Source organism: Artibeus jamaicensis, unplaced genomic scaffold (genome assembly GCF_021234435.1).
Source record: "Artibeus jamaicensis isolate MK-2021 breed Jamaican fruit bat unplaced genomic scaffold, CSHL_Jam_final contig_3207, whole genome shotgun sequence".
Classification (NCBI taxonomy): domain Eukaryota; kingdom Metazoa; phylum Chordata; class Mammalia; order Chiroptera; family Phyllostomidae; genus Artibeus; species Artibeus jamaicensis.
In genome coordinates, this window is record NW_026521758.1 from 215,875 (window position 1) to 239,826 (window position 23,952).

General features: G+C 38.4%; 1 protein-coding gene across 2 annotated transcripts in view; it reads left to right on the forward strand.

Moving 5' to 3' along the window:
• The window catches only part of CCDC148 (coiled-coil domain containing 148), a 115,142-nt gene that overhangs the window by 42,798 nt on the left and 48,392 nt on the right, over positions 1-23,952 (forward strand). For both annotated transcript variants that reach the window (XM_053663546.1, XM_053663545.1), the window contains exon 2: positions 22,748-22,810. In XM_053663546.1, the coding sequence (XP_053519521.1) occupies positions 22,783-22,810 (28 nt within the window). In that variant the 5' untranslated portion in view covers positions 22,748-22,782. The remainder of the gene's footprint in view (positions 1-22,747; positions 22,811-23,952) is intronic.

Here is a 23,952-nt window from a genome sequence, read left to right on the forward strand (position 1 = left end):
CATCTTAATTAAATGTTCTCTAAGATTTTGTGGTAGTCATAAGCTAACCTCGTATGTCTTAGAACTAATAATGTAGGCATTTCACAAATGGTATTGATCTTTTAATTAAATATTCATGGTAAACATGGAGTATTCACTTTGAACACTAATATTTTTATTGCATTATTATGGTAGCAACCATTAATAACAAGGAGAGTCTGCCTTCTGTAATTCACTGCCAATGAGTACAATAGGCCATTGGACAGTGAGCACCATGAAGGCAGAGAAATGTCTCTTTCATCCACTGTTGTGATCCCCGTGTCTAGTACAGTGGCTAGCACGTAGATGGAACCCAGTAAATGTGTTTCGAATGAATGAGTGAATTCCGTGTAAGTTCATCCTTGACACCAGCCACATATTATATCTCTGCTACTACTTAGGGTGGTGGCTTTCCATACCTGTTCTAAGTAACCTAGTTACTGTGCAGAGATGCTAAGAGGTTCTGCAAAAAATGAATTACTTCCTGCCAAACCTTTACATTGCCTGAGGATTTTTCAGCATTCTTAGTCACAATGCAATGTAGCTTAAGAGAAAAATAATTATTGGCTCAGGAATACCAACAGAGGTGGCACAAAGGAAGCCAAGGGAAGGGCAGGGTTCAGTGTGGGCCTCAGAAAAATTCACCACCTCCCTCGCTCAGCATGTCAACTTCATACATGCTCACTGCAGGCCTGCTTTCTTTTAGTGGAAAACATGTTTTATGACAGCTGTTAAGCTTTATTTATATCTTAGAACTTTAGAACTTAGAACTTTGGATAAGGACTGACTTGAGGCTTTCTTTGGCCTGAAGTTGAAAATCTCGGAGAAGGAATTTTGTTTAGAAAAGAGTTTGGCTATTGAAAATGGTTTGAAATAGTTTTACTCAAAGCAATTTGTTTGCAATCCCACCACTCTTTTCTTACCCTTCTGGTGGTATCCCCATTTGCTTTTTCTCAGTGTTATTTCCCTCATTCGGATCTTGGACCTCCCAGCCCTAGCCTTCCCCCAATCTTAATCGCCTCCTGGTCCAGTTGGCCCCTAGGTTTTCTGTTCCTTGTGATTGATAATGCCTTTTTATTCCTTCTATCCTCCTCTTGTCTTGAGTGAAAACTGTCCACCTGGGGAGTCTCCTTCCAGCTTTCTGTCTGCGAGGAATTGAGCCATATAATGTGCACATTTCGAAATTACACAAGCCATAGTTGTATTAAATTTTCTTGGTGCTTTTAAAAGGCTTTCACTTGAGAACAAAAGGCAGTTATTTCATATCTACTATAGTCTCAAGCAGCATGTAAATAGAGTAGAACTTAAAATAACTTCTTTTGAAAAGTGGGCCATCATCAATCATCAAACAACTAGAATTTTCTCTGAAACAAGTGCTAAGAAATGACCTTGATTAGTAAAACGGAACATAGGTATTGAAGCATGAGAATGATCAATACAGTCTTTTCTGTCTCTTCAGGACAGTCAATTAAGGCTCCTTCTTCACTAGCCACAGCAGAGCCCAGCCTGAGTCAGGTTTGACAATGATATATTTGACTGTGAGCAAAGGAGGTGCCAGCTCATTTTCAGAGCAGGACATTTCATCTTTACTACTAAATTTTTGTGCTGAATTTACAAAATGTGAAAATCTTCTCCTGAAAACACATTTTAAATATTGGGGAAATAATTACTAATAAGTTAGAGAGCAGGGTGGATCTAAATACATAAGGTAGGGATCCTACAGAGCTTTCTTCACTTAGTGTTATGGTGAAAATATTGTAAAATGGGGGAAAATGAAGTTATACTTTAATTAGCTTATGATATTATGGAGAATTGCTTTTGAAGGAGTAATGAACTAGCCCTTAAGAGAATGTAGGTTGAAAATTGGAGTTTATCTAGGATTAGCTCAATTAACTTTATCATAATTTTCTCATTCTAAGTTGATTAACATGAATTCTATCATACATAAACATTCTTTTTTCTTTTGTATTTTAGGTTATTCTTGTTTAGAGTAATTTAAAAAGACCCACCTATTTAAACTAAAATCAAATTCATTAAAGAACTATTTATTATTTGTTTTATATTACCTCAAGTTGTAGAGAGAATGAAAAACTATTAAAACATAATAAGTTATTCTCACACTTCAGGTCACCAACATATGGTAGGAAATTTATAAGTTCTCTTGAGAATTAAAATATTTTATGTTTCTATTTCAGACACAATCATTAAGGAAGTATAAAAATATACTGTCTTAAATCCATTCATACAATTTTGATGACTGTTTTTGTGCATGGGAATTTAAAATAACATTAGTGCCAAGTGATCACCTAAGTGGCAGAGTCTACATTTTAATATTTTGTTTCTCAAATCACAGTTTGAGGGTCATAGAGTTTATGGACACATTTTCAGATGTGAATATCCTTGCAATAACATTAATAACTAATATTATCAATAATATTTTTGATGCCAGATGCTCTCCTAAGATATTTTTTAATGTTATCTGCCAGAATTCTCATGATTCTAGAAAGTACAACTATTATCCTCATTTTATAGGTGGGAAAACTGAGGCACAAAAAAAAACTTACCATAGACCTAAGTTTTGGATTTTGAATCTAACATTCTAGATCCAGATCTTACACTCTTCACTGGTATATTTTCTCTTCTTGGTAGGCATAACAGGTACAGTTACTTTCATTTGTCATTGATTATTTATATTTATGGTCACTAAAAATTAATTACTTTCATTAATTTAAAGACTTTAGGTTTCAATATTTGGGAATAAAAAGGCTAGCCTCATGTTCTTTTATAATTTCTCTTCTCTCTCTGCCCTTCACAGACCTCCAAATAACCATCGATTTATTTTCCATTAATATGGATGCCTTTATATTTTGTAGAGCTTTTATGATTAGAATCATTAAATTTTTACTGTTTTTCTCCTGGTTTTCTCTTTGTCACATAATTACTTTGAGATTCATCAATAATATAAGTAGCTCAACTTTCTTTTTTTTACCATCTTTGAATGAATCACTATTAGTTTATCCTTTCATTTGTTTATGGACATTTGGATTATTCCCAGTTTTTTGACTATTGTAAATAAGACTGTACATACATAAAGGTTGGCTGGTTTCTGTTTTAAGATTGTGACCACTAATAGAAGAAATTAATTTATATATCAAATATTTTTAGAGTTGTCAGTAGAAAACTGTTAAATCATAGTAGCAACAAAGTAGAGAATTTCTGTTGAGGCACACTAGCTATTTAAGAAAACGGTGCTTCCTCTACTCAATTTCCTCTTGAAGGAGTGAAAGAGAAAGCTTTCCTTCCTGAAAAATCACTCCTAAAGCCTTTAGATGAGACAGAACAATACTGGTTTCTACATTAGGAGTGGGAGGGTACAACAATAGCCCAAAGCATGGTATTGGAGCCCAAATGGGAACAGGGTGGTGCAGAGGGAATTAATTTGGGAGGGCTGACCTGTGCTGGTATCAGAGACCCATCTGGATAAGGACCTATATCCATGTGGTGGGGCAGCCGGATGTAGATGTCAGAACTCAAGAGAAATGGGGTGGAAGCACCCAGTGCAGTGTGTCAGACTCCAAGCAGCATGAGAAGAGCTTGAATATATGTGAAGGGAAAGCCTGACATGAGGTTTTCAAACTTAACTGGAGCGGAAGGCATATCCATGCAGTGGGGCAAAGGGCAGAATCAAGAGTCAAGGTGAGGAAGGATTCTATTTGGAAACATGTAGTCTGCATGGTATGTTGGAGCTTATATGATGGTGGTGGTGGGGCATCTGCTGTGGGTTGTTGGAACTCAAGCTGGGTAGGAAGACATTTGTGAAGAGGAGGATGGCATCAGAAATGGGAAATTGCTTATACATGGGGAGTTGATCAAATAAAAGATATTTAGGGTAATGCAGACTGGATTTCTTACTGTTGGCATAAGGAGTTACACATACATACAAGGAGAAAACTAGAATGAGCTTTATACTGTTATACTGGCTATTGGAAATGTCAATGTGCATGGTGCTCTGTCTACATGTATACCTACCTATCTATTTACCTGTCTTTTAAAGAGAAATGAGGGTAGAAATAAATGTAGGGGTATGTGTGTCTGTGCATTTCTTAGCTTTGCCCATAGGGAGGGTAAGGAGTAGTGGCACTTCACAGTCATGAGCACATCCGCTATCTAGATATTGACTTTGAAATGCTGTCTCCCAAGGAATCAGAGCTCCTTGGAAAAATAGCTGATTTCAGGACTGTGACAAGTGATGCACAAGAGGAAACTAGAAAAATATTATTCTAGAAGTCAATGAAGTGCTCAAAGAATATTTTCAAAAGGATAGAGCACTCCTCAACCATATGTCTATTTTTATATGTATTTTTTTTGTTCCCTGCAAGGACACTGAGTATAAAGCTTAGATGTAACAATGAGTTTAAGTTGATTAACAGAGATAGATTGGCAAAAACTAGAACAGCAGTGGGGCAGATTGTTAGAGATGGATGCAAATTAGAGGTGAATGAAGGTTAAAACAGATTGAATATCTGAGAAAATGAGGGAAAGTAGACTCTGTGGGAAGGAGTCTGGGAAGCAAGAGGCAAATGGGGAGAGTCCATGAAGAAGAAATGGACAATTGGTGACCTCAGAGGACTAGGTATTGACTTTTATCAATTGTGTCAGAGAAGAGCAAGAGATAGAAGAAACTATCCGGGGTTTTGGATCTGCGGGACGTTGCTAATTCTAAAGATTATGGGGTTTGGAGTATTTCTCTTGGTTGAGAGAGCAATGGGCAAAATACTTTCAACCTGAACTTGTGGTACTCCCACATAAAGGTGCATCTGTTAATTTGAAAGTTAAAGTCTTGGAGTCTAGAGCTGAAAAAAGCTTACGAGAAAAAAATCAATCTGCTTCATAATCACATTGCATATGACTAATTTGCCTTCATGTAGAAGGAAGCAGTGAAGTGTATGGCAGTAGGTCATAACTAGACTATCATTAATATTTCTTAGGGAGCTGCCTTGGTCTTTTAGAAAGATAGTCATACAGGCAGAAGAAGTGAGCCGGCTGGACTGCATAGACTCAAGGAACAAGGTACAGAGGCAAAAGAAGGGCCCTTGGACACAGATTCAGGGGATTAGCCTGGATGAGCTGCTGCTGCCCATTGCTCGCCTGGTAGAAAGTCTCATAGGAACCCTTAGAGCTTAGGAGAAAGAAAGCAAACATAAATACCTGAAGAAAGAAGTCGAAGTTGTGCTCTAGAGAGAGCATGCAGTGGATTCTTTGTCTTAAAGTTTTTGTGTCTGTTTTCTAAAGGCAGGAATTTTATGGGAGATCTTGAGAGGATCTCAATAGAATATTCATCAGTTTTCCAGGTTTGTTGTTTAATATGCTGACTCATCACAATGAGTGTATGGATCAGGGTCAGGGTCATGGTCTCGACTGGTTGGTAGGCAGTAGGACAGGGAGTCATTGGTCTTTGCATCTTGTCCTGATGAAAGCAATGGCATTGCTTTGTCTGGTTTTATTGCTTTTCTGCGTCTGGAGCTGAAACACAAGTGAGGCCTAGATGTTATCTCTAGTTTGACCAAAACTCTGTCTCTGTGGTCAACAGACCCGAGGCTTCATTCCTGAGATTATTGGTTGCTGATCAGAACCTCACTGTCCTGAGGGCAGGTGAGTCAGTGTGCTGGATGAGGCCAGTTTGAATCAGCTGTCTCAGTTTCCCTATTCTACTTGCTAAAGAATTTCCTAACTTCTCACTTTCTTGCCTCAATAACCTGAGCAAAAAACTGATCCATGCCTTCCGAGAATTCTAACCTGGATATCTAATAAATGGGTGGTTTCTTAAAAAATGTAAAACTCTGAAGATAATTTGAAGAGGTCTACTGGCCAAACTGAGCATAGTTTGAGCATCAAGATAATTATAGTAACAGAGTGCAATCCATGGAATAAAATGAATCTATACAGACGTAGCCAAACTCATACATTAAATGTTTAATAAGAAATGGTATATATTCAGTGTGTCAAAGTAACCATCACAAAATACTTACTAATTAGAAGTGGAAAAAAAGAATATCTACAGTGGAGAAACCTGGCAGATGCTGATTTAATTGATCAGTAATGAACAAATAGAAATCAGATGAGGATACAATGGAATGCAAATCAGTCCTGTGATATTTCTGCCAAAGATGCATAACCTGAATCTAATTATGAAGAAACATCAGATAAATCTAAGTTGAGGGGCATTCCACAAAATCGCTGGCCTATAATTTTCAAAAGTGTCAAGATTATGAATGTCAAAGATTAAACAGCAATTTCAGGTTGAAGCAGACTAAAGAGACATGACAACTTAATGCAATACTTGATTCTGAACTGTAGTTTTTTGCTATAAAAGACATTGGAATGTATGTAGAGGACTTCTGCCAAGATAGAGGCATAGGTGGAAACACTTTGCATCCTTGCACAACCAAATCTAAAAACAACAAAGTTTTAACAACAATAAACACAACCAAACCACACAGAAAATTGACAATATGAAGTCCGAAAACAATGAACCGCTCAGCTAAACCAGTGAAAGGGGTGAAGCCAGCAGCAGAGCGGGTTAAGCAAAAAAATCCCTGACCTGGGTGGTGCGAAGGCAGCTGAGGGTGTGGATCCCAGGGAAGAGGGGTGGCTGGCTGTTTGAAGATAAATCAGTGAACAGGTGAGCATTGAGACCTCGCAGCGCAGGGTAGCAGGCTCGCACATTTGTGCTCAGATAAACAGGCTGGGGCAGGCGGTGAGGTGGACCCAGCGAGCGGAGAGGATCGCCATTGCTCCCTCTCTGACCCCGCCCCCACATACTGCGTTACAAACCAGTGACCTGGGTGGCCCTGCCCTGGTAAACAACTAAGGCTCTGCTCCTCATACCTAACAGGCACGAACAGATAAAAACATGGCTCAAGAACGACTCAGAGCCCCAGAGCCAATAAATCTAAGCGATGAAGAAATAGCCAAACTATCAGATGCACAGTTCAAAACACTGGTGATCAGGATGCTCACAGAACTGCTTGATTTTAGTCACAAATTAGAGGAACATATGAAGGCTAAACTAATTGAAATGAATGGTAATGCACAGGAAACCAATAGTAATGGAAAGGAAACTGGGACTCAATCAGGGGAGTGGACCAAAAAAAACATGAACAGTGAAAGGACAGCAAACTCACAGTTATTAACAACCACACCTAAAACAAAAGCAAACTAAAAGGACAGCTAGATCAGGAGTGGAAACATAGAAATGAAGATCTCAAGGAGGGTTAGCAACAGGGGAGTGGGAGGAGGAGAAGGGGGGAGAAGGTACAGAAAATAAGTAGCATAGAGAGTAGATAGAAAATAGATGGGGGGGCAAGAATAGTATGGGAAATATAGAATCTAAAGAACTTGAGGCACATGGTCATGAACTAAAGGGGGGTAATGGTGGGGATGGGGGTTAGGGTGGAGGGGAATGAAGGGGGGGAATAGAACAACTGTAACAGCATAATCAATAATAAAATTAATTTAAAAAAAAGAAATGTTCAGATTTGTTTTTAAAATTAGGTGAGTGCCTCTCATCAAATCTGTCAACTTTGTCACATGTCAAATTAACCTCAGCTGGTAATTTATAAGTCTTGGAACAGTTAATTCATACTTCAGAGGTAAACACGGCCTGATGTTCATGTGCTCTTTCCTTATAAATAGTTCCCATTGGACAGAACCAACGGCATCATTTTCTTGACCTAAGAAGGCACTAGTGTTGCTGAACATTTTACTACCCTCTCCACCTCACACAGCCTCCTCCCCAATAACAAAAGTCAAAGAGTAACTTTATGAATATACCACAGTTTATTTATTAAAACCACTGATAGATATTTGGGTAGTTTCTAGTTTGAGGCTACTACAAATAGTGGTGCTATGAATATACTTATACGTATCTTCTGATGAATATATCTGCACATTTCTGTTGGGTACATGTAGGTGTGGATTGGCTGGGTCATAGTAGCTGAACTGTCAATGAGTATTCTAAAGAACTGTATCAATTTCTACTCCCACTAGCACTGTATGAATGTTCTGGTTACCAAAATTTGGTATTTTATTAACAACATTTGGTGTTTTATTTGTCATGTCAGCTACCCTAGTGTCCAGGTATTGCATTGTGGTTTTAAGTTGGATTTTCCCAATGAATAAAGATGAGTCCTTTTAATATGTTTATTGGCCACTTGGGTTTCATTTTTTATGGACTGTCTATTCATATATTTTGCCCCATTTTCTATTGGATTGTCTGCATTTTCCTTATCAAATTGTAGGTATTTTAAAGTATCTATATTCTATACTCCCTTAATGGTGTATCTGTATTCCCTTAACATTATATTTGTTTTTTTGTTGTTGTTTTTTTTCTTTATATCTTTTTAAGTAAAGCTGATCTTTAAGCATACATTTAATTAACATTAACTTTTTTTTTAATTTTATATTTGGATAAACAAAAGTTCACAGTTTTAGTATTTCCCAAGTTAGTACATTTTCCATTTATCATTAGCAATTTTTTATGAACTGTTAAGAAATTTTTGTTAAGTCCAGGGCCATTAATATGTTCTCTTATATGTTTTCTTCTAAAAGTCTTATTTTTTATTTTTCCCACTTAGATCTTTAATACATCTGGAATTGAAATTTTTGAATGTTGGGAGGTAGGGGGCCAAGATTTGTGTTTTCCATATAGACACCCAACTCACTCAGAACCATTTAGTGAAAACTGTTCACTGCACACAGCCAAGCACTGTGCCTAAGCTCTGTCATAAATCAGGTGACCAGATGTGTATGGATTTGTTTCTTGACTCCCTATACTGTTCATTGGCCTGTTTGTCCATCCTTGCACCAATAACACACTGTCTTAGTTACTACACCTTCATGATGGATTTTTAAAATGTTTTGTTTAATTATTTTTAGAGAGGGGAAGGGAGGGAGAAAGAGAGGGAGAGAAACATCAATGTGTGGTTGCCTCTTGAGCACCCCCCACTGGGGACCTGGCCTGCAATGCAGGCATGTGTCCTGACTGGGAATTGAACCAGTGACTTTTTGGTTCTCAGTCCAGTGCTCAATCCACTGAGCCATACCAGCCAGGGCTCATAATGGATTTTGTTATATGATACTGTAAATCCTCCAGCTCTGCTTTCTGCTAAAATTCCCTTGGCTATTCTTTGTCCTTTGCATTTCTATACATATTTTTAAATTAGCTTGCCGATTTTCACACACACAAATCTTCTAGGAGTTCAATTGAGATTATATAAATCAATTTGGGAGAGTTGACATCTTTACAATTCTTGTCTTATCCACCATTTAAGTAAGTTGCTGAGAGTCCTAGTTTATGAGTGATGGAATTCAGTCTTTGGTAGCCTTACTCTAAAGTCCAGCTACTTTAGAGTTAAGGCATACCTTAGCTTTGTGAATGTGCAGTTTTGATTTCAATGACATTTTAAATGAACTGTTTTGTTGGTCTAATGTAATGTTTTCTATAGGAATGTCTTTTTAAAACCTCCTGTTGCATGGATGTCTCATATATCTCATTCACTCCCTTCCTGTAAACTTAAAGATGAACTCCTTTAATCTTTCTCTTTGTTTTTGTCTTAGTTGAGACACCTTTTCCTTAACTGGCAATAACACAAAAAAATTAATATTTCTTACCTATTATAATTATTTCATTTATTCAAAATGTACTAGTATTACCATGTTTCAAACACAGCCTCTTAACAGGGTTTTATATTCTCTTTTGTTAAAGAGTGGTGGATTGTTATTTTTATTAAAAATTTTAAAAAGCTTTTATATAGCATTTAAAAAAATTCTCTCTCATAATTGATTCTTTGTGGAAAAACTATTCTAGAGTACTGAAAACCCACAAATACCTTCTTCTGTGTTACCTTTTGATAGTGAGATGAAGTTTCTGAGGATTTTTTTTTGTTTCTACTTCCAGAACCACCTACACATCCTTTTACCTACTCTCTTTCGGCAGTATTGAAATTGCAAATAAAACACTATTGGAGTTTTAAAATAAGAAGTTTTACTAGATTTAATTTTCTCATGATACTATTGAAGAGCAGCTATGGAATATTTTCTAGTATTTTATCCTGTGCCTGTATTGATGGGTACTTTTCTAGAATAATTTTTATACTGCTCTATATGGAGGGGCATCAAGATCTCCTGGGTGCTTCAGATAATTTCAGTCTGTATCTGTTGGGAATTTTGTTTGGCTGAAAGTTACAGAACCTGATTGCAGAAGCTCAGGGATTTATTTGTTTCATAACAAGTTCAGGGAGAAGTAGTCCATAAATAGCGCAGCAGATTCTTGATATCGCCAGTGCCCCAGGCTCCCTTTGGCTTTCTTCTTTGAAATAGTGCATATCTTTCACTGTAGAACTCACTGCATTGTCATTGACAGCTACTTATACCTACTTTCACGTCCACGTTCTAGGCAGGAAGAAGGAAGGACAAGGAAGAAGGGGCAGTACCAATATGAAAAAGTGAGTCTTGTCCCCAGGTCTCATCAGTCCTCTGCTTATATTTCTTTGGCCTGAACTGCGTCACCTAGAGCCTCAGAGGCATCAAGAAAGGCCAATATTTTAACTCTGAGGAAAATTGGATTCTGTTAGGAAGAAAACAAGAGAGAACGGATATTAGCAGTTAGCTGTATCTGCCACATTTTTAAACTTTAGATGATACAATTTCCTCAGCAGTAATAGTGAAAAGCACATCAATATTCAATTTAATTGTTGAACTCTATAACATGACTTGTGGCCTTGATGGTAACAGTTTTCTTTAAATGAATATGCCTATAATTAAAAGAAAGAGAAATGCATTTGTGACCATTAATCAGAAGCAAAAGTACTCTGTTTTGAATCGTTTTGTTAAAGATATCAAAAAAAGTATCTTATACAAGGCACAAAAAAACTTGTATAAAAATTATTTAATTATATTCCAAATTAAAAATAAAGTTCATGGGATATTTTAGACTGGGCTCCACCAGGCTGTTGCTACTTAGTAGGGTCAGGGTGCTTCCGAATAGCCCACACTGGCAGGTTCAGAAATGGCGTGACTGGATGAACAGGCTCTGGGACTCTCACTGACAACCACTGGTTAATCACTTATGATCTCAAGTGGAATTGCATTAATTCTACAATAGGTGATATAATGATTTATAAAGAAGGCCTTTTGGACTAATGTTTATTACTCATAATTATATATATTCATTTTGTAAAGATGCAAAGACTTCCTTACAGATAAAGTTAAAATGCCCTTTGAAACTACCCTCTCATTGCAATATCTTCTCCAATTTGTTCTGTTGTATGTCCTTTAGAATATTTTCCTTTGTAGAGTGTGAGCGTGTGTGTGATATGCATATATTGTTTCATGTCTGTGCATGTTTATGTAATGGTATCATATGTTATATATCATGAATCACCTTATTTTTCTTATTCAGTAGTATGTTGGAGGAAAGATCAGGTAATATGTCTATTATGCAAAGAATGTCCCTTTTACCCTTAAGCCCTTGGAGAGTAAGATATCCTTAGATTCCTAATAAATACAGACATTGCCCATATTTCTGCATGTGGGGGGTTGTGTGCTGTGACTGGCACCTTAACAGTGGCACCTTCAACTTCAGTTAATATGAACTTATAGTCAGTACTGAAACTCATTAAGATTAAGTATGACTGTTTCTCCTTCCTTCTTGACATGCACAACAATCCACTGCACATTTAGGTTTGGAATTTGTTGTCGATAATCATTTTTATCTCATACAGGTAAGCCTCAATTTTAAGAATTGCAGAAGGGGAGGTAAAAACTATGTGTTTGCCTCTAATACCACCAAGCATTAGGGATAGGACTGTGGTCTGTAATGCCATCACTCAACACTTTTTCAGCAAATATATATTAAGTGTTTAATACATGTCAGGTATGATTCTAGACACTCTGGGGAAATAGAGATGATCATCTAAGGCCTTGCTTCCATGGAGCATATATACTAGTTGTAGAAGGAAACAATAAGCAAATAGTCAAACTAATCAATACATGGTATAATGTCACTTCGAAGTGCTATGAAGAAGAATAATTAGACTGAGGATATAAAGAATGATTGAGGGTGAGGGGGGCAACCTCAGTTCAGATGGCCAGGGCAGGCATCTCTGTTGAGCCTGAATAAATCTATATCCCTTTGTCTAGTATATGATAGATGTTCAATAACTTTTGAATAAATGAAAAACTGCATCAGTAGGGGTATACACAAAGTACAAGAGGGGGGAATATCATCTCTATATAGATTAAAAGAGGCTCCAGTAACATGCATAAGATGGGAATGAAAAATAGGTAGGCACTGATTGGCCAGAGAGGCAAAAATAGGGAAAGCTGCTGCAAGTGTAGGTAACAGCATGAGCAAAGGCAGGGAGGTATGAAAAAGCATTGTTAGTTTCCTATCACTCAGTAACCAATGGCCAGGGACTCAGTGGCTTTAACAACATAAATTTACTATATCATAATTCTGGAGGTCAGACATCAGATTTGTTTCACTGGGTTAAAATCAAGGTTTCAGGAGGGCTGCATTTGCTGGGGTTCTAAGGGAGAACTTATTTCCTTGTGTCTTTCAGCTGCTAAAGGTTACCTGAATTTTTTAGTTCATGGTCTGATTTCTCCAACTTCAAAGCCAGCAGGGTAGCATCTTCCAATCTTTCTTTTCTGACCTCTGCTTCCTTCATCCCATCTCCTCTGACTATAAACCTCCTGCCTCCCTCTTATAAGCATCCTGGTGATTATATTAGGCCCATCTGGCAAATCCCAGGTAATCTCCATAGTTAAAGTCAACTGATTAGCTGAAACCTTAACTCTCTTTTGCAATGTAATATAAAATAGTCAGAGTTCTGAGGACTAACATGTAGACATCTTTGGAGAGTATTGTTCTGCCTACCGCAGGCATTGTGTATTGGGATCTGCAGATGGCTTTAATATGCTGGAGTGTAACATGCATATGGGGTAATGGGTAAGGAAGGGACCAAATAGGTAAGGGCTAGATTTAAAAGATCCTTCTCATCTATGCCGATGTTGAGCCTTGTTCTAGAAAGCAGTGGGAAACTGTTTGGTAGGTCAGAAATGTTTGAGTTTTTGAGGCACTTGAGAGTAATATTATTCTTAATTGTATAAATAGACCTATATATATTCTCTTTGTAAAAATGCGAAGATTTCATTATACATAAATCTAAAGTCCCCTTTGAACCTAACCTCCAGTTGTAGTATCCTCTCCAATGTGGTCTATTTATATCCTTTAAACTTTTTTCCTATGTAGAGTGTGTGTGAATGTGTGTCCTTCTTACTTGGCCTGCCATTTTGGGCATGCTTAACCTGAAGACTTTGTCAGCCTTCTGACAATTTGTAATCCGCTTTCTCATTCTATATACATGGAGTTTGAGTGTCTTTTTTGCTTCCTTGTGACCCCTTTTATTCCTTACCCCTTAATCAGTTGAGTGGTATCATAATTCATACCCTCTAAAATTTTTGTACAGATTTCCAGACCACCTGTAGAATATGCAATGCCTGTGGTAGGCAGAGCAATAGCTCCCCAAAGATGTCCTCATCCTAATCCTCAGAATCTGTGAATGTGTTATGCTGCATAAACAAACCAGGCACATGTGTGATGGTAGCTGGGGCCAGAAAGACAGATAAAAGGATATTGCAAAATTCTATCCCGCCCCTCAATGTATGGAAATCACCCTGTTCCTTCCCCAGTGTTTTATACTATGTCCTTCTTTAAACTAGGCATAAACATAGGTATATATGTCTTTTCTCTTGGTCTTGTAAAGTGATTAAAATAACTTTGGAAACATAGTGGGAGTAAGAGCATGAGAAGCTCCATTCTGTGGAACTTCGATGTTCCTGAAAAACTTCTAGGTTGCCTGCCTGGATAGATAATCAAGTCATTAAACAAAAAGCAACTCTTAGCTCAAGATGGTGGCATAAGTAAACACAGCTTGCCTCCTTGCACAACCACATCAAAATTATAAGTAATATATACAACTAGCACTCAGAATCATCAGAAATTGAGTTGAATGGAAATCTGACAACTATGAAATTAAGGAAACAACATCCATCCAGACTGGTAGGAAAGGCAGAGTCATGGAAGAGGCTGGTCCCAGCTCTGCACCAGGCCCCCAGTCCCTGGGTTCCAGTACTAGGAAAGTAAGTCCCCATTACTTCTGGCTGCAAAAACTAGTGGGAATTGAGTCAGTGGAAGAAACTTCCTGAGTCCAAAATAGTTCCCCTTAAAGAACCCACACATGCACTTACTCAGATTCAGACCCTCTGAGGTCCTGCAACAGGGTAGTAGCTTGAAAGGCAGCAGTGGAATAGAGCGAGGAACTGAAGTGTCTGGCATCAAGGCAGGGGCTAGAGAACAGTTTTTACTTTGACAGAAAGGTGAGCAGAAGCCACTGTCCATTTTCTGAACTCTCCCCCGCCACAGAGCCAGCAGGCAGGTACCATATCTGAGACTCCATCAACCTGGCTACACTATTTGTTCCATTCTGGAGATTCTCTGAGACTCTATTCTACCCAACTTCTGGCCTACCCAAACTGTTAACCATGACTTTTCTGTATGAGTGGCTGGTCTTGGCTCATGCTTCACAACTTTCTAAGTCCTTTCAAACAAGCAACAGCCAGCCTCAGTAAGCCCCCACCCAGGTCCTGTACCACTTGCTTAGTGGCTCAAGGCCCAGCACTAGCAGCAGCCAGACTGGTTTCACAGGTTGTCTTCCCCTGGGACTCTCCAAGCCCAGCACAAGTAGCAGCCATCTCAGACTGCTTTATAACTTATGCAGGGTGGCCCCAGGCAGAATAGAGGTGGGGACTGACCTTGGCTTGCACTACCCAGGAAATCCCAGAGCCTACACACCTAGTGGAAAACTACAGACCACTTTGGAGTACTACCACCTGACCCCTGGACAGCTGATCCTCCATGGAGGGCAGAGGGTGGTGGTCAGTGCCCACAGCCAGTCCCTGCACCTGAATGGCCTGAGTAAATTCCTTTCATTGACCTGCCAACAGCAACCAAGGCTCATCTACAAAAGGAGGGTGTACTCAGCCCACACGAAGGGTGAACCTCAAGTACCCAGATTGAGTGATAGGCAAGGCTGTGCTACTAGACTCTAGAGAACACCTACTTCATTGGGCTACTCTACCAAGACAGGGAGTCATAGCAGCTCTACCTAATACATAGAAACAAACACAGGGAGGCTACCAAAATGAAGAGAGAAAGAAACCTACCCCAATTGAAATAACAGATCAAAACTCCAGAAAAAGAACTAAACAAAATGGAGATAAGCAATCTATCATATTCAGAATTCAAAACACTGGTTATAAGGATGCTCAAGGAAGTCAATGAGGACCTCAACAGCATAAAAAAGATCCAGTCAGAAATGAGGGATACATTCATTGAAAGAAAGAACAATTTACAGGGAAAATACAGCAGCAGTACAGTGGATGATGCCAATAATCAAATCAATGATTTGGAACATAAGAAAGCAAAAAACAACCAATCAGAACAAGAAGAAAGAATCCAAAACTATGAGGATAGTGTAAGCAGCTTCTGGGACAATTTCAAGTATTTGAACATTTGCATCATAGTGGTTCCAGAAGTAGAAGAGAAAGAGGTAGAAAATGGAAATCTATTTGGAAAAATAATGAAAGAAAATTTCCCTAATCTCATGAAAGAAATAAACAGGCAAGTCCAGGAAGCACAGAGAGTACAAAACAAGATGGATGCAAAGAGGCCCACTCCAAGACACATCATAATTAAAATACCAAAAATTAAAGATAGGGAATCTTGAATGCAGCAAGAGAAAAGCAGTAAGTTACCTATGGGGGAGTTCTCATGAAACTATAAGCTGATTTCTCAAAAGAAACTTTGCAGGCTAGGAGGGATTGGCAAGAAATATTCAAGGTCATGTAAAGCAGAGACCTACAGCCGAGATTGCTCTACCCAGCAAACCTATCATTTAGAATCCCAGGGCCGATAAAGAGATTCCAAGACAAGAAAAAATGAAAGGAGTTCATCATCATCAAACAATTATTATATGAAATGTTAACGGGACTTATTTAAGAAAAAGATCAAAATTATGAACAATAAAATGACAATAAATACATATCTATCAACAGCTGAATCTAAAAACAAGCTAAGCACATGAGAAGAACAGAGACAGAATCATGGATACAAAGAGCATTTTGACAGGGGAGGAGTATAGGGAATGGATGAAGAGGTGAGGGAATTAAGAAGTACAAATAGGTAGTTACAGAATAGCCATGGGGATGTAAAGTACAGTATAGGAAATGGAGTAACTGACGAACTTATAGGCATGACCCAGGGGCATGAACAATGGTTTAGGGATTGCCTGAGGTGCTGGGATTGCTGGGTGGAGTGGGACAAAGGACGAAAAATTGGGACAACTATATACCATAGTCAATAAAATATAATTAGAAAAAATTTTATTGGAACAAAAATAAAATGAACTCATAGAGATATATATTGCATTTTGTATAGAAACTGGATAGATACTCATGTATGCATAGAAAATCTTTGAAAGAATATAAAATAAAACATTGAAAATGGCTACCAGTGATAAACACTGTTACCAGAATGAAGGGGTTGGTTCACCTGTGCATATCAAAACCCAATCAAATGAGAACAGGAATTTGCAGCCAGGAATAGAAGGATTTATTAGTTGAGGAAATGGTGCATTAACACTTTTTCATAAATGTCTGAGTATTCACATTAAATCGGACAAACTTCTGTTTGGGTCAATTTTCCTACCAATAGATTTCAGGTCAGATTGGATTAGGACACCATTTTGATTATGAAATAAACTTTCATTTTCAGATTTCTTTCCCTATGAATATGAGATTTTAGGCTTAAATTCTCTGTGACCTTGGTCATTTTGTGGGAGGACTCAATCATCTCAAATGCTAAAATGAGAAGTTAGACTGTATTATAAATTTATTTGCTTTTTGTGGTAAGAACTTTTTTATTAAGTGATAAGTCAGTTACAGTCGACATAACAATATTACATTGGTTTTAGGTGTGCAACAGTGATTAGACATATATATATATATACCTTCAAATTGGTGGCCTCGATAGAGTTGGTGACCATCTGGCATCATACACAGTTGTTACCATATTTTTTTACTATATTCCCTATACCATACTTTACATCCATGACTTTTTAAAAAGATTTTATTTATTTATTTTTAGAGAGAGGGAAGGAGAGAGAAACAGGAGAGAAACATCAATGTGTGATTGCCCCTTGCATGACCTCTACTAGGGACCTGGCCTGCAACTCAGGCATACGCTTTGACTGGGAGTCAAACCAGTGACCCTTTGGTTCTCAGGCCAGCACTCAGTCCATTGAACCACACCAGCCAGGGCCATCATGACTATTTTTATAATTGGCAATTTGTTAGACTAGTAGATTATACATGAACTTCTCATATTCTAAATTTGAATGTGTATTTAATTCCCTGATAAACACTACAATTAAGTCAGTTTTATAATATATCTCACTTAATAATTAGTTCAGTGGCCCTCAACATTCTTGAACTGTAAGTAGTAGTTGTTTATGATTTATATGTAAATATTGTTGCCATTGGTCTTCTATATATTTGAAAAGAAGCTACATTTTAAGTTTATGAAGACAGATTGGTTTTTATTTGCAATTTTGATACACCAGAATATGTTCTAGTGTAAGTGATGAAGGCATTCTGGGGGTTTGGGGACCCAAGGCTCCATAACCCACCATGGGTTCTTGGCTTTGCACAGAAAAGAATTCAAACCTGAGCCATCATTGAGTTTAACAAGAAAGTGAGTTATTAGTGAAGCAGTGAGACAGAAAATGGGCTATTCCACAGACAGGGCAGCCCCCCTTTAGCAGAATTTGTTTTCTTTATTGAGTTTCATTTAATTGGGGGCTGGGCCGAGTATCTTCCCAGGAAAGGGGTGGAGACTTCTCAGAGGAGGTTGGTGGGACATTTTGTGTTTTTATTCCAACTTTGTGTTTCTGATCATCATGGGATGATCAGAATGGCATGGGATGTGTTGTTTAGCATGCTAATGCCTTACAACACATGTATAATGAGGTTAGGGGTAATTGTTAAGTGAAATTAGTCACCGTGTTGGGCAGTGCTGCTCTGTGCTGCTTTGAAGCCATAAATCCAATGAGGGGATTGTCCTACTTTCTGGTAGTTCCTGTAGCTTTTATTGAAGCTGTTTTGTCATCTACCCTATCTCATAAGGTTCTATGGTCATAATTAAAATTTGAACTATGTAAAAATGGTGAGAAACATTATGTGGGCTTATTAATTTTCCTCTGAAAGCCAGGAGGAAGAAAATAAATAGGATTAGACCTAGAGTAACCAAAAGGGAGTCTGCAAAATGTTATTTTGTTTGGGCCTCAATCTTGCAACCTAAATCCCAAGTAAACAAGACAAATCTAAAGGGGCTAATCTACCCAATGAGGAAAGACTAAGACTTATCAGTTAGAGAACTGATGAGGTCTCTCCTGGATGAAGATGATAGACTTGGATGGTTAAGTTATGGGTGGGAGACTGAAATGAAAACTAGAGGTGAGATGCAGTAGGCCAGACCTCACCAAGCTGGCTGCTGGGTGCACTGTAAATTTGTTTGAGAGACTTGCTTTATTTGTTTATTACCTTTATTTTTTTTTAATGTATTTGATTACGGTTAGGTATGAAATGCTGTTTCATTTTCCATGTTTTCTGCTATTCCCTACGGCTGTGTACCTTGTCCCTTTCTGCTTTTAACTTACCTGGTCTCTGGAGGCATTCATTTATTTATTTATTTATTTATTTATTTATTTATTTTAATAACTATTTTTTTAAATGTTATTGATTGTGCCATTACAGTTGTCCTATTCCCCTTTTTCATTTTCCTCCACTCTGCACACCCCTCCCCCACCACTCCCCCCCTTTAGTTTATGACCATGTGTCTCAAGTTCTTTAGATTCTATACTTCCCATACTATTCTTGCCCTCCCCCTATGTATTTTCTACCTACCATCTATGCTACTTATTTTCTGTACCTTCTCCCCTCTTCTCCTTCTCCCACTCCTCTGTTGCTAACCCTCCATGTGATCTTCATTTCTATGGTTTTGCTCTTGATCTAGCTGTCCTCTTAGTTTGCTTTTGTTTTAGGTGTGGTTGTTAATAACTGTGAGTTTGCTGTCCTTTCACTGTTCATCTTTTTAATCTTCTTTTTCTTAGATAAGTCCCTTTAACATTTCATGTAATAAAGGCTTGGTGGTGATGAACTCTTTGAACTTGACTTTATCTGAGAAGCACTTTATCTGTCTTTCCATTCTAAATGAAAGCTTTGCTGGATAGAGCAATCTTGGTTGTAGGTCTTTGGATTTCATGACTTGGAATACTTCTTTCCAGCCCCTTCTTGCCTGTAAGGTCTCTTTTGAGAAATCCACTGATGGTCTGATGGGAAGTCCTTTGTAGGTGACTGTCCCCTTATCTCTTGCTGCTTCTAGGATTCTCTCCTTCATTTTAATCTTGGCTAATGTAATGATGATGTGCCTTGGTGTGTTCCTTCTTGGGTCCAACTTCTTTGGGACTCTCTGAGCTTCCTGGACTTCCTGAAAGTCTATTGCCTTTGCCAGAATGGGGAAGTTTTTGTTTATTATTTGTTCAAATAAGTTTTCCACTCATGGCTCTTTTTCTTTCCCTTCTGGTACCCCTGTAATTCTGGTACCCCTAAAATTAAAGATGTCCTGGGGTTTCCTAAGCCTCTCCTCATTTTTTTGAATTCTTGTTTCTTCATATTTTTCTGTTTGGTCATTTTTTCCTTCCTTCTGGTCTGCTCCCTTGATTTGAGTCCCAGTTTCCTTTCCATCACTATTGGTTTCCTGTGCATTACCATTCATTTTAATTAGTTTAGCCTTCATATGTTCTTCTAATTTGTGACTAAAATCAACCAGTTCTGTGAGCATCCTGATCACCAGTGTTTTGAACTGTGCATCTGATAGGCTGGCAATTTCTTGGTCCCTTAGAGTTATCGGTTCTGGGGCTTTGAGTTCTTCTTGAGCCATGTTTTGGTTTGTTCACGCCTGTTAAGTATGAGGAGGGGAGCCTTAGGTGTTCACCAGTGCAGGACCACCCAGGTGGCTGGGTTGTGACGCTGTATGTGGGGGCAGGGTCAAAGAGGAGCAATGGCGGTCCCCTCTGCTGCTTCCCACCGCTCGGGCCTGTGCAGTCTGTCTTACTGCTCGCTCCTTTGCTCATTTATCTGTGCGTGAATGTGTGACCGCAGTCAGCCTGCCACCTTGTGCCTTCTCTGGGTCCACCCGTTGCTACCCCACACCTGGGATCTGCCCACAGCTGCCTGCGCCCCTGGGTTGGGGGATCTTTTCTGTCTGATCCTGCTCTGCGGCTGGCCCTGTGCCTCTTACCGGTCTGGTTGAAAGGTTCGTTGTTGTCAGACTTCCATATAGTTGTTGGCTGTGTTTTTGTTGCTAAAACTTTGTTGTTTTTAAACTTGGTTTTGCCATTCCTGTCTGTAGGTTATGCAATCAAAGCAGATTTTTAAAAATTGAAAAGTTGGTATTCGTAGAGGGAGACTATAGTATGGACTTAGGAATTGTTATCACAGATCTCCTGAGGGACTAGAAGACATCCAGCTACCACCAGCTACTTTTCCTCAAATGATATTTATTGAGCATTTACTATTGTGTGGTAGACACTAGGGATATAATCAGAAATAAGACAAACATGGGCCACATGTCTATGGAGGGGGATATCAAAGCAGTAAACATGCAAATATGAAGACTAATGCAAATTGTTATGGAAAGGAAAGAATAGGATTAGAGAGAAATAGGGATTCTTCCTTATTTAAAGGGCGAAGTCTCTGTAGGTCTCTCTGAGGCTATGACATGTTGGTCACACTGAAGGCTGAGCAGGAAACAGCCATGTAAAAAGAGGAAGAAAATGTCTTTTAAGACAAAGGGTACAGCAAATGGGAAGGCCTTAAGGCAGAATGAGCTTTGTACATTTGAGAAAGAAAGGCCAGGGTGATTGAAATGTGTGAATAAAATGAGGATGGAGAGATGACTGAGGGCAAGTCAGGAAGGGCTTCATAGGCCATTTTAAAAGTTTGGATACTGGCCCTGGCTGGCGTAGCTCAGTGGATTGAGCGCATGCCTGCAAACCAGAGTATCGCGGTTCGATTCCCAGTCAGGGCACATGCCTGGGTTGCAGGCCAGTTCCCGGCAGGGGACGCATGAAAGGCAACCACACATTGATGTTTCTCTCCCACTCTTTCTCCTTCCCTTCCCCTCTCTCGAAAAATAAATAAAGAAAATATTTTTTCAAAAAAAGTTTGGATACTGTACTAAAGGGTAATAGGAAACCACTGAAGGAATTTAAATAGAATTTTCAGAGGTTACTTTGGTTGCTGTGTGGGGCATTAACAGTTAGGGTGCAAAGTGAAACTGCTGCTGCTGCTGCCTGGGCTGGAGGTGATGGTGGCAGGAGGCAGTGTAGGTGGACAGAGCAGATGTGTAATACCTTCCAAAAGGAAGAAGAATCTCAATAGATAGAATGTGGGTATGAGTAGAAACAAGACTGTAGGGAGAATTGTCAATGTTATTAAAGATTTGGTAAAAGAATCCCTTGAGTAGAGACCCTTTAGAAATTACACACTGGAGATTATCCCTATATTCCTAAAGTTGGTAAGTAATCATCATGGTTCTTGGTTAACCTGGTAGAGTTTCCAGAAGTAATGGACTTGTGCCACTTTTCCTTCCATTTTAGAAGGTTTAGGTTACTGAGAAGGCCACCGGACATGGTAGTTCAACCTAGTGGATATGGAACAAAAATTTGTGAAAAATAGGTAGTGTTACTTAAGGATTCAGTTGACTAGTCTGATGCCTGGGAGTGTTCGGTTCAGTTCAGTAGGTCCTCAGGAAGAAGATGCTGAGGCGAATTTGGAGTACTAGATGTTTATCCAGGAATCCATACCTGCGAAAGGAAGAAGGAAGAAGTAGGATCAGACAGATAAAAATTTCCATTTCACTGCAAGTTCAACAAAGTGTGGGCCAGCCCTACAGGGAAGTTTAGAACACGTATTGCCCCTCAGAGTGGCCCACATTGGGTCCAAACTACTGGGTCTTTATATCCCTGCCTTGCTTAGTCATTGGGTTTGGGCTGCCCAGCAGTGGTATGCCTTTGGACTCTCTGCAGCTGAGTTCAGCCATGGAGGAGGTGACAGTGGGGTGTTGGGTGCTTTTTTAGAAGTGGATGGCATATTCCCAGGTCCACCACAAGTGCAATACTGCTTAATAGAAATAGTGAGTAATTTGGCTAGTTACTTTATTCCTTCTGTGGTTTCTTTCCTCCTAGGAACTCAAAGGAAAACATACATAAGTTTTAATCACAAAATATTTATCGGTCACAATCCAAGGAAGGGGAATTAAGAGGCTAGAAATTGGAAGGAGAGATCAAAAAACAGGAAAGAAACAGGGAGAAAGACTAATGGAAGGAAGCTCCTAGAAGCAAGGAGAAGCAAATGTTAATAAAATACCAAGAGTTACAGCACCCAGTCCTGGGCCTTATGTTAAAAAATACGACGATTAACACATCTTTCAAAATGTTTTAAGAATCAGATTGTAAAATTTACCTGTCTCTTGTTTCTCTGACAGATATGGAAAACATGAATAAAAGAGACTGACCATTCATGACAATGCAGGAAAACAATAGCTCAGGTATTTTTTGTCTATTTCCAAGTCTGTTTTATGATTTATGGTGGATTATGCATGATATAAAATTGGAATGTTGATTTTCCAAAATTTTAATCATGGATAGCTCATTGTGGGGGATCACATGGAGGTTTCTTCAGTTTTCATGCAATGGGCATTTTACTCGTCTTCGACAGTGGTTAGGACAACCATGCTTTCCGCCACTGTAGTTGTCCTAAATCACTTACAGCCTTCTTATAGTCATGTGATGCATGATATACATAATAAATATTTTTACTCTACATGGCACATTATTTATCTAATTGAAGCAAAGTACAGTTTTTGCTTGAAGTAATCAGGTTATTATTCTTTATGTTACTTGACCTTAAAGTGCCCTCTGCTTTTGCTTTCATTTATCAAAATATCTAATACACTAAATTAAGTATTTGTGTGGAGAATGCCTACCCAAACACTTTATATCATTTTAGTCTTATTTGGCCCACTGAACTTTTTGGCTTTCAGTTTCAACCTTTTCTCAAATTTAATTGAAAATTTTTTCAGTTTTTCTGAGAAATACAGCTATGACTTAACAAAATTTATTTACTTAATTTCATTATAATGTGATACTTAAATATGTACAGTTGCTGCCTAACATTTCTTCAATTACAGAAATGGTCACACTTTGTATTTTGACATTATATTGAGAATTTTAAAAAATTCTTAATATACTAGCTTAAATAAAAGTATTCTTCCCTGGCTGGCGTAGCTCAGTGGACTGAGTGTGGGCCTGCGAACCAGAGTATCGCAGTTCAATTCCCAGTCAGGGTACATGCCTGGGTTGTAGGCCAGTTCCCAGCAGGGGACACATGAGAGGCAACCATACATTGATATTTCTCTCTCTCTCTCCTTCCCTTCCCCTCTAAAGATAAATAAATAAAATATTTGGAAAAAAAGTATTCTTTCATGCTCTTTTAGTAATAAGTTTATGCAAGTAATATAGTGGCAATATAATTTAAGTTTCTAGAGATACAGGTCTAATATACTGTGAATATTGTAATATATTACTTCTTATATTTACCTTAAAATATTTAAAAATAAGACCTGTAGTCAGCATATTGCTCTAACTATATTTTGACTCCCAGTAACATGGTATTATTTCTCTCATTTTC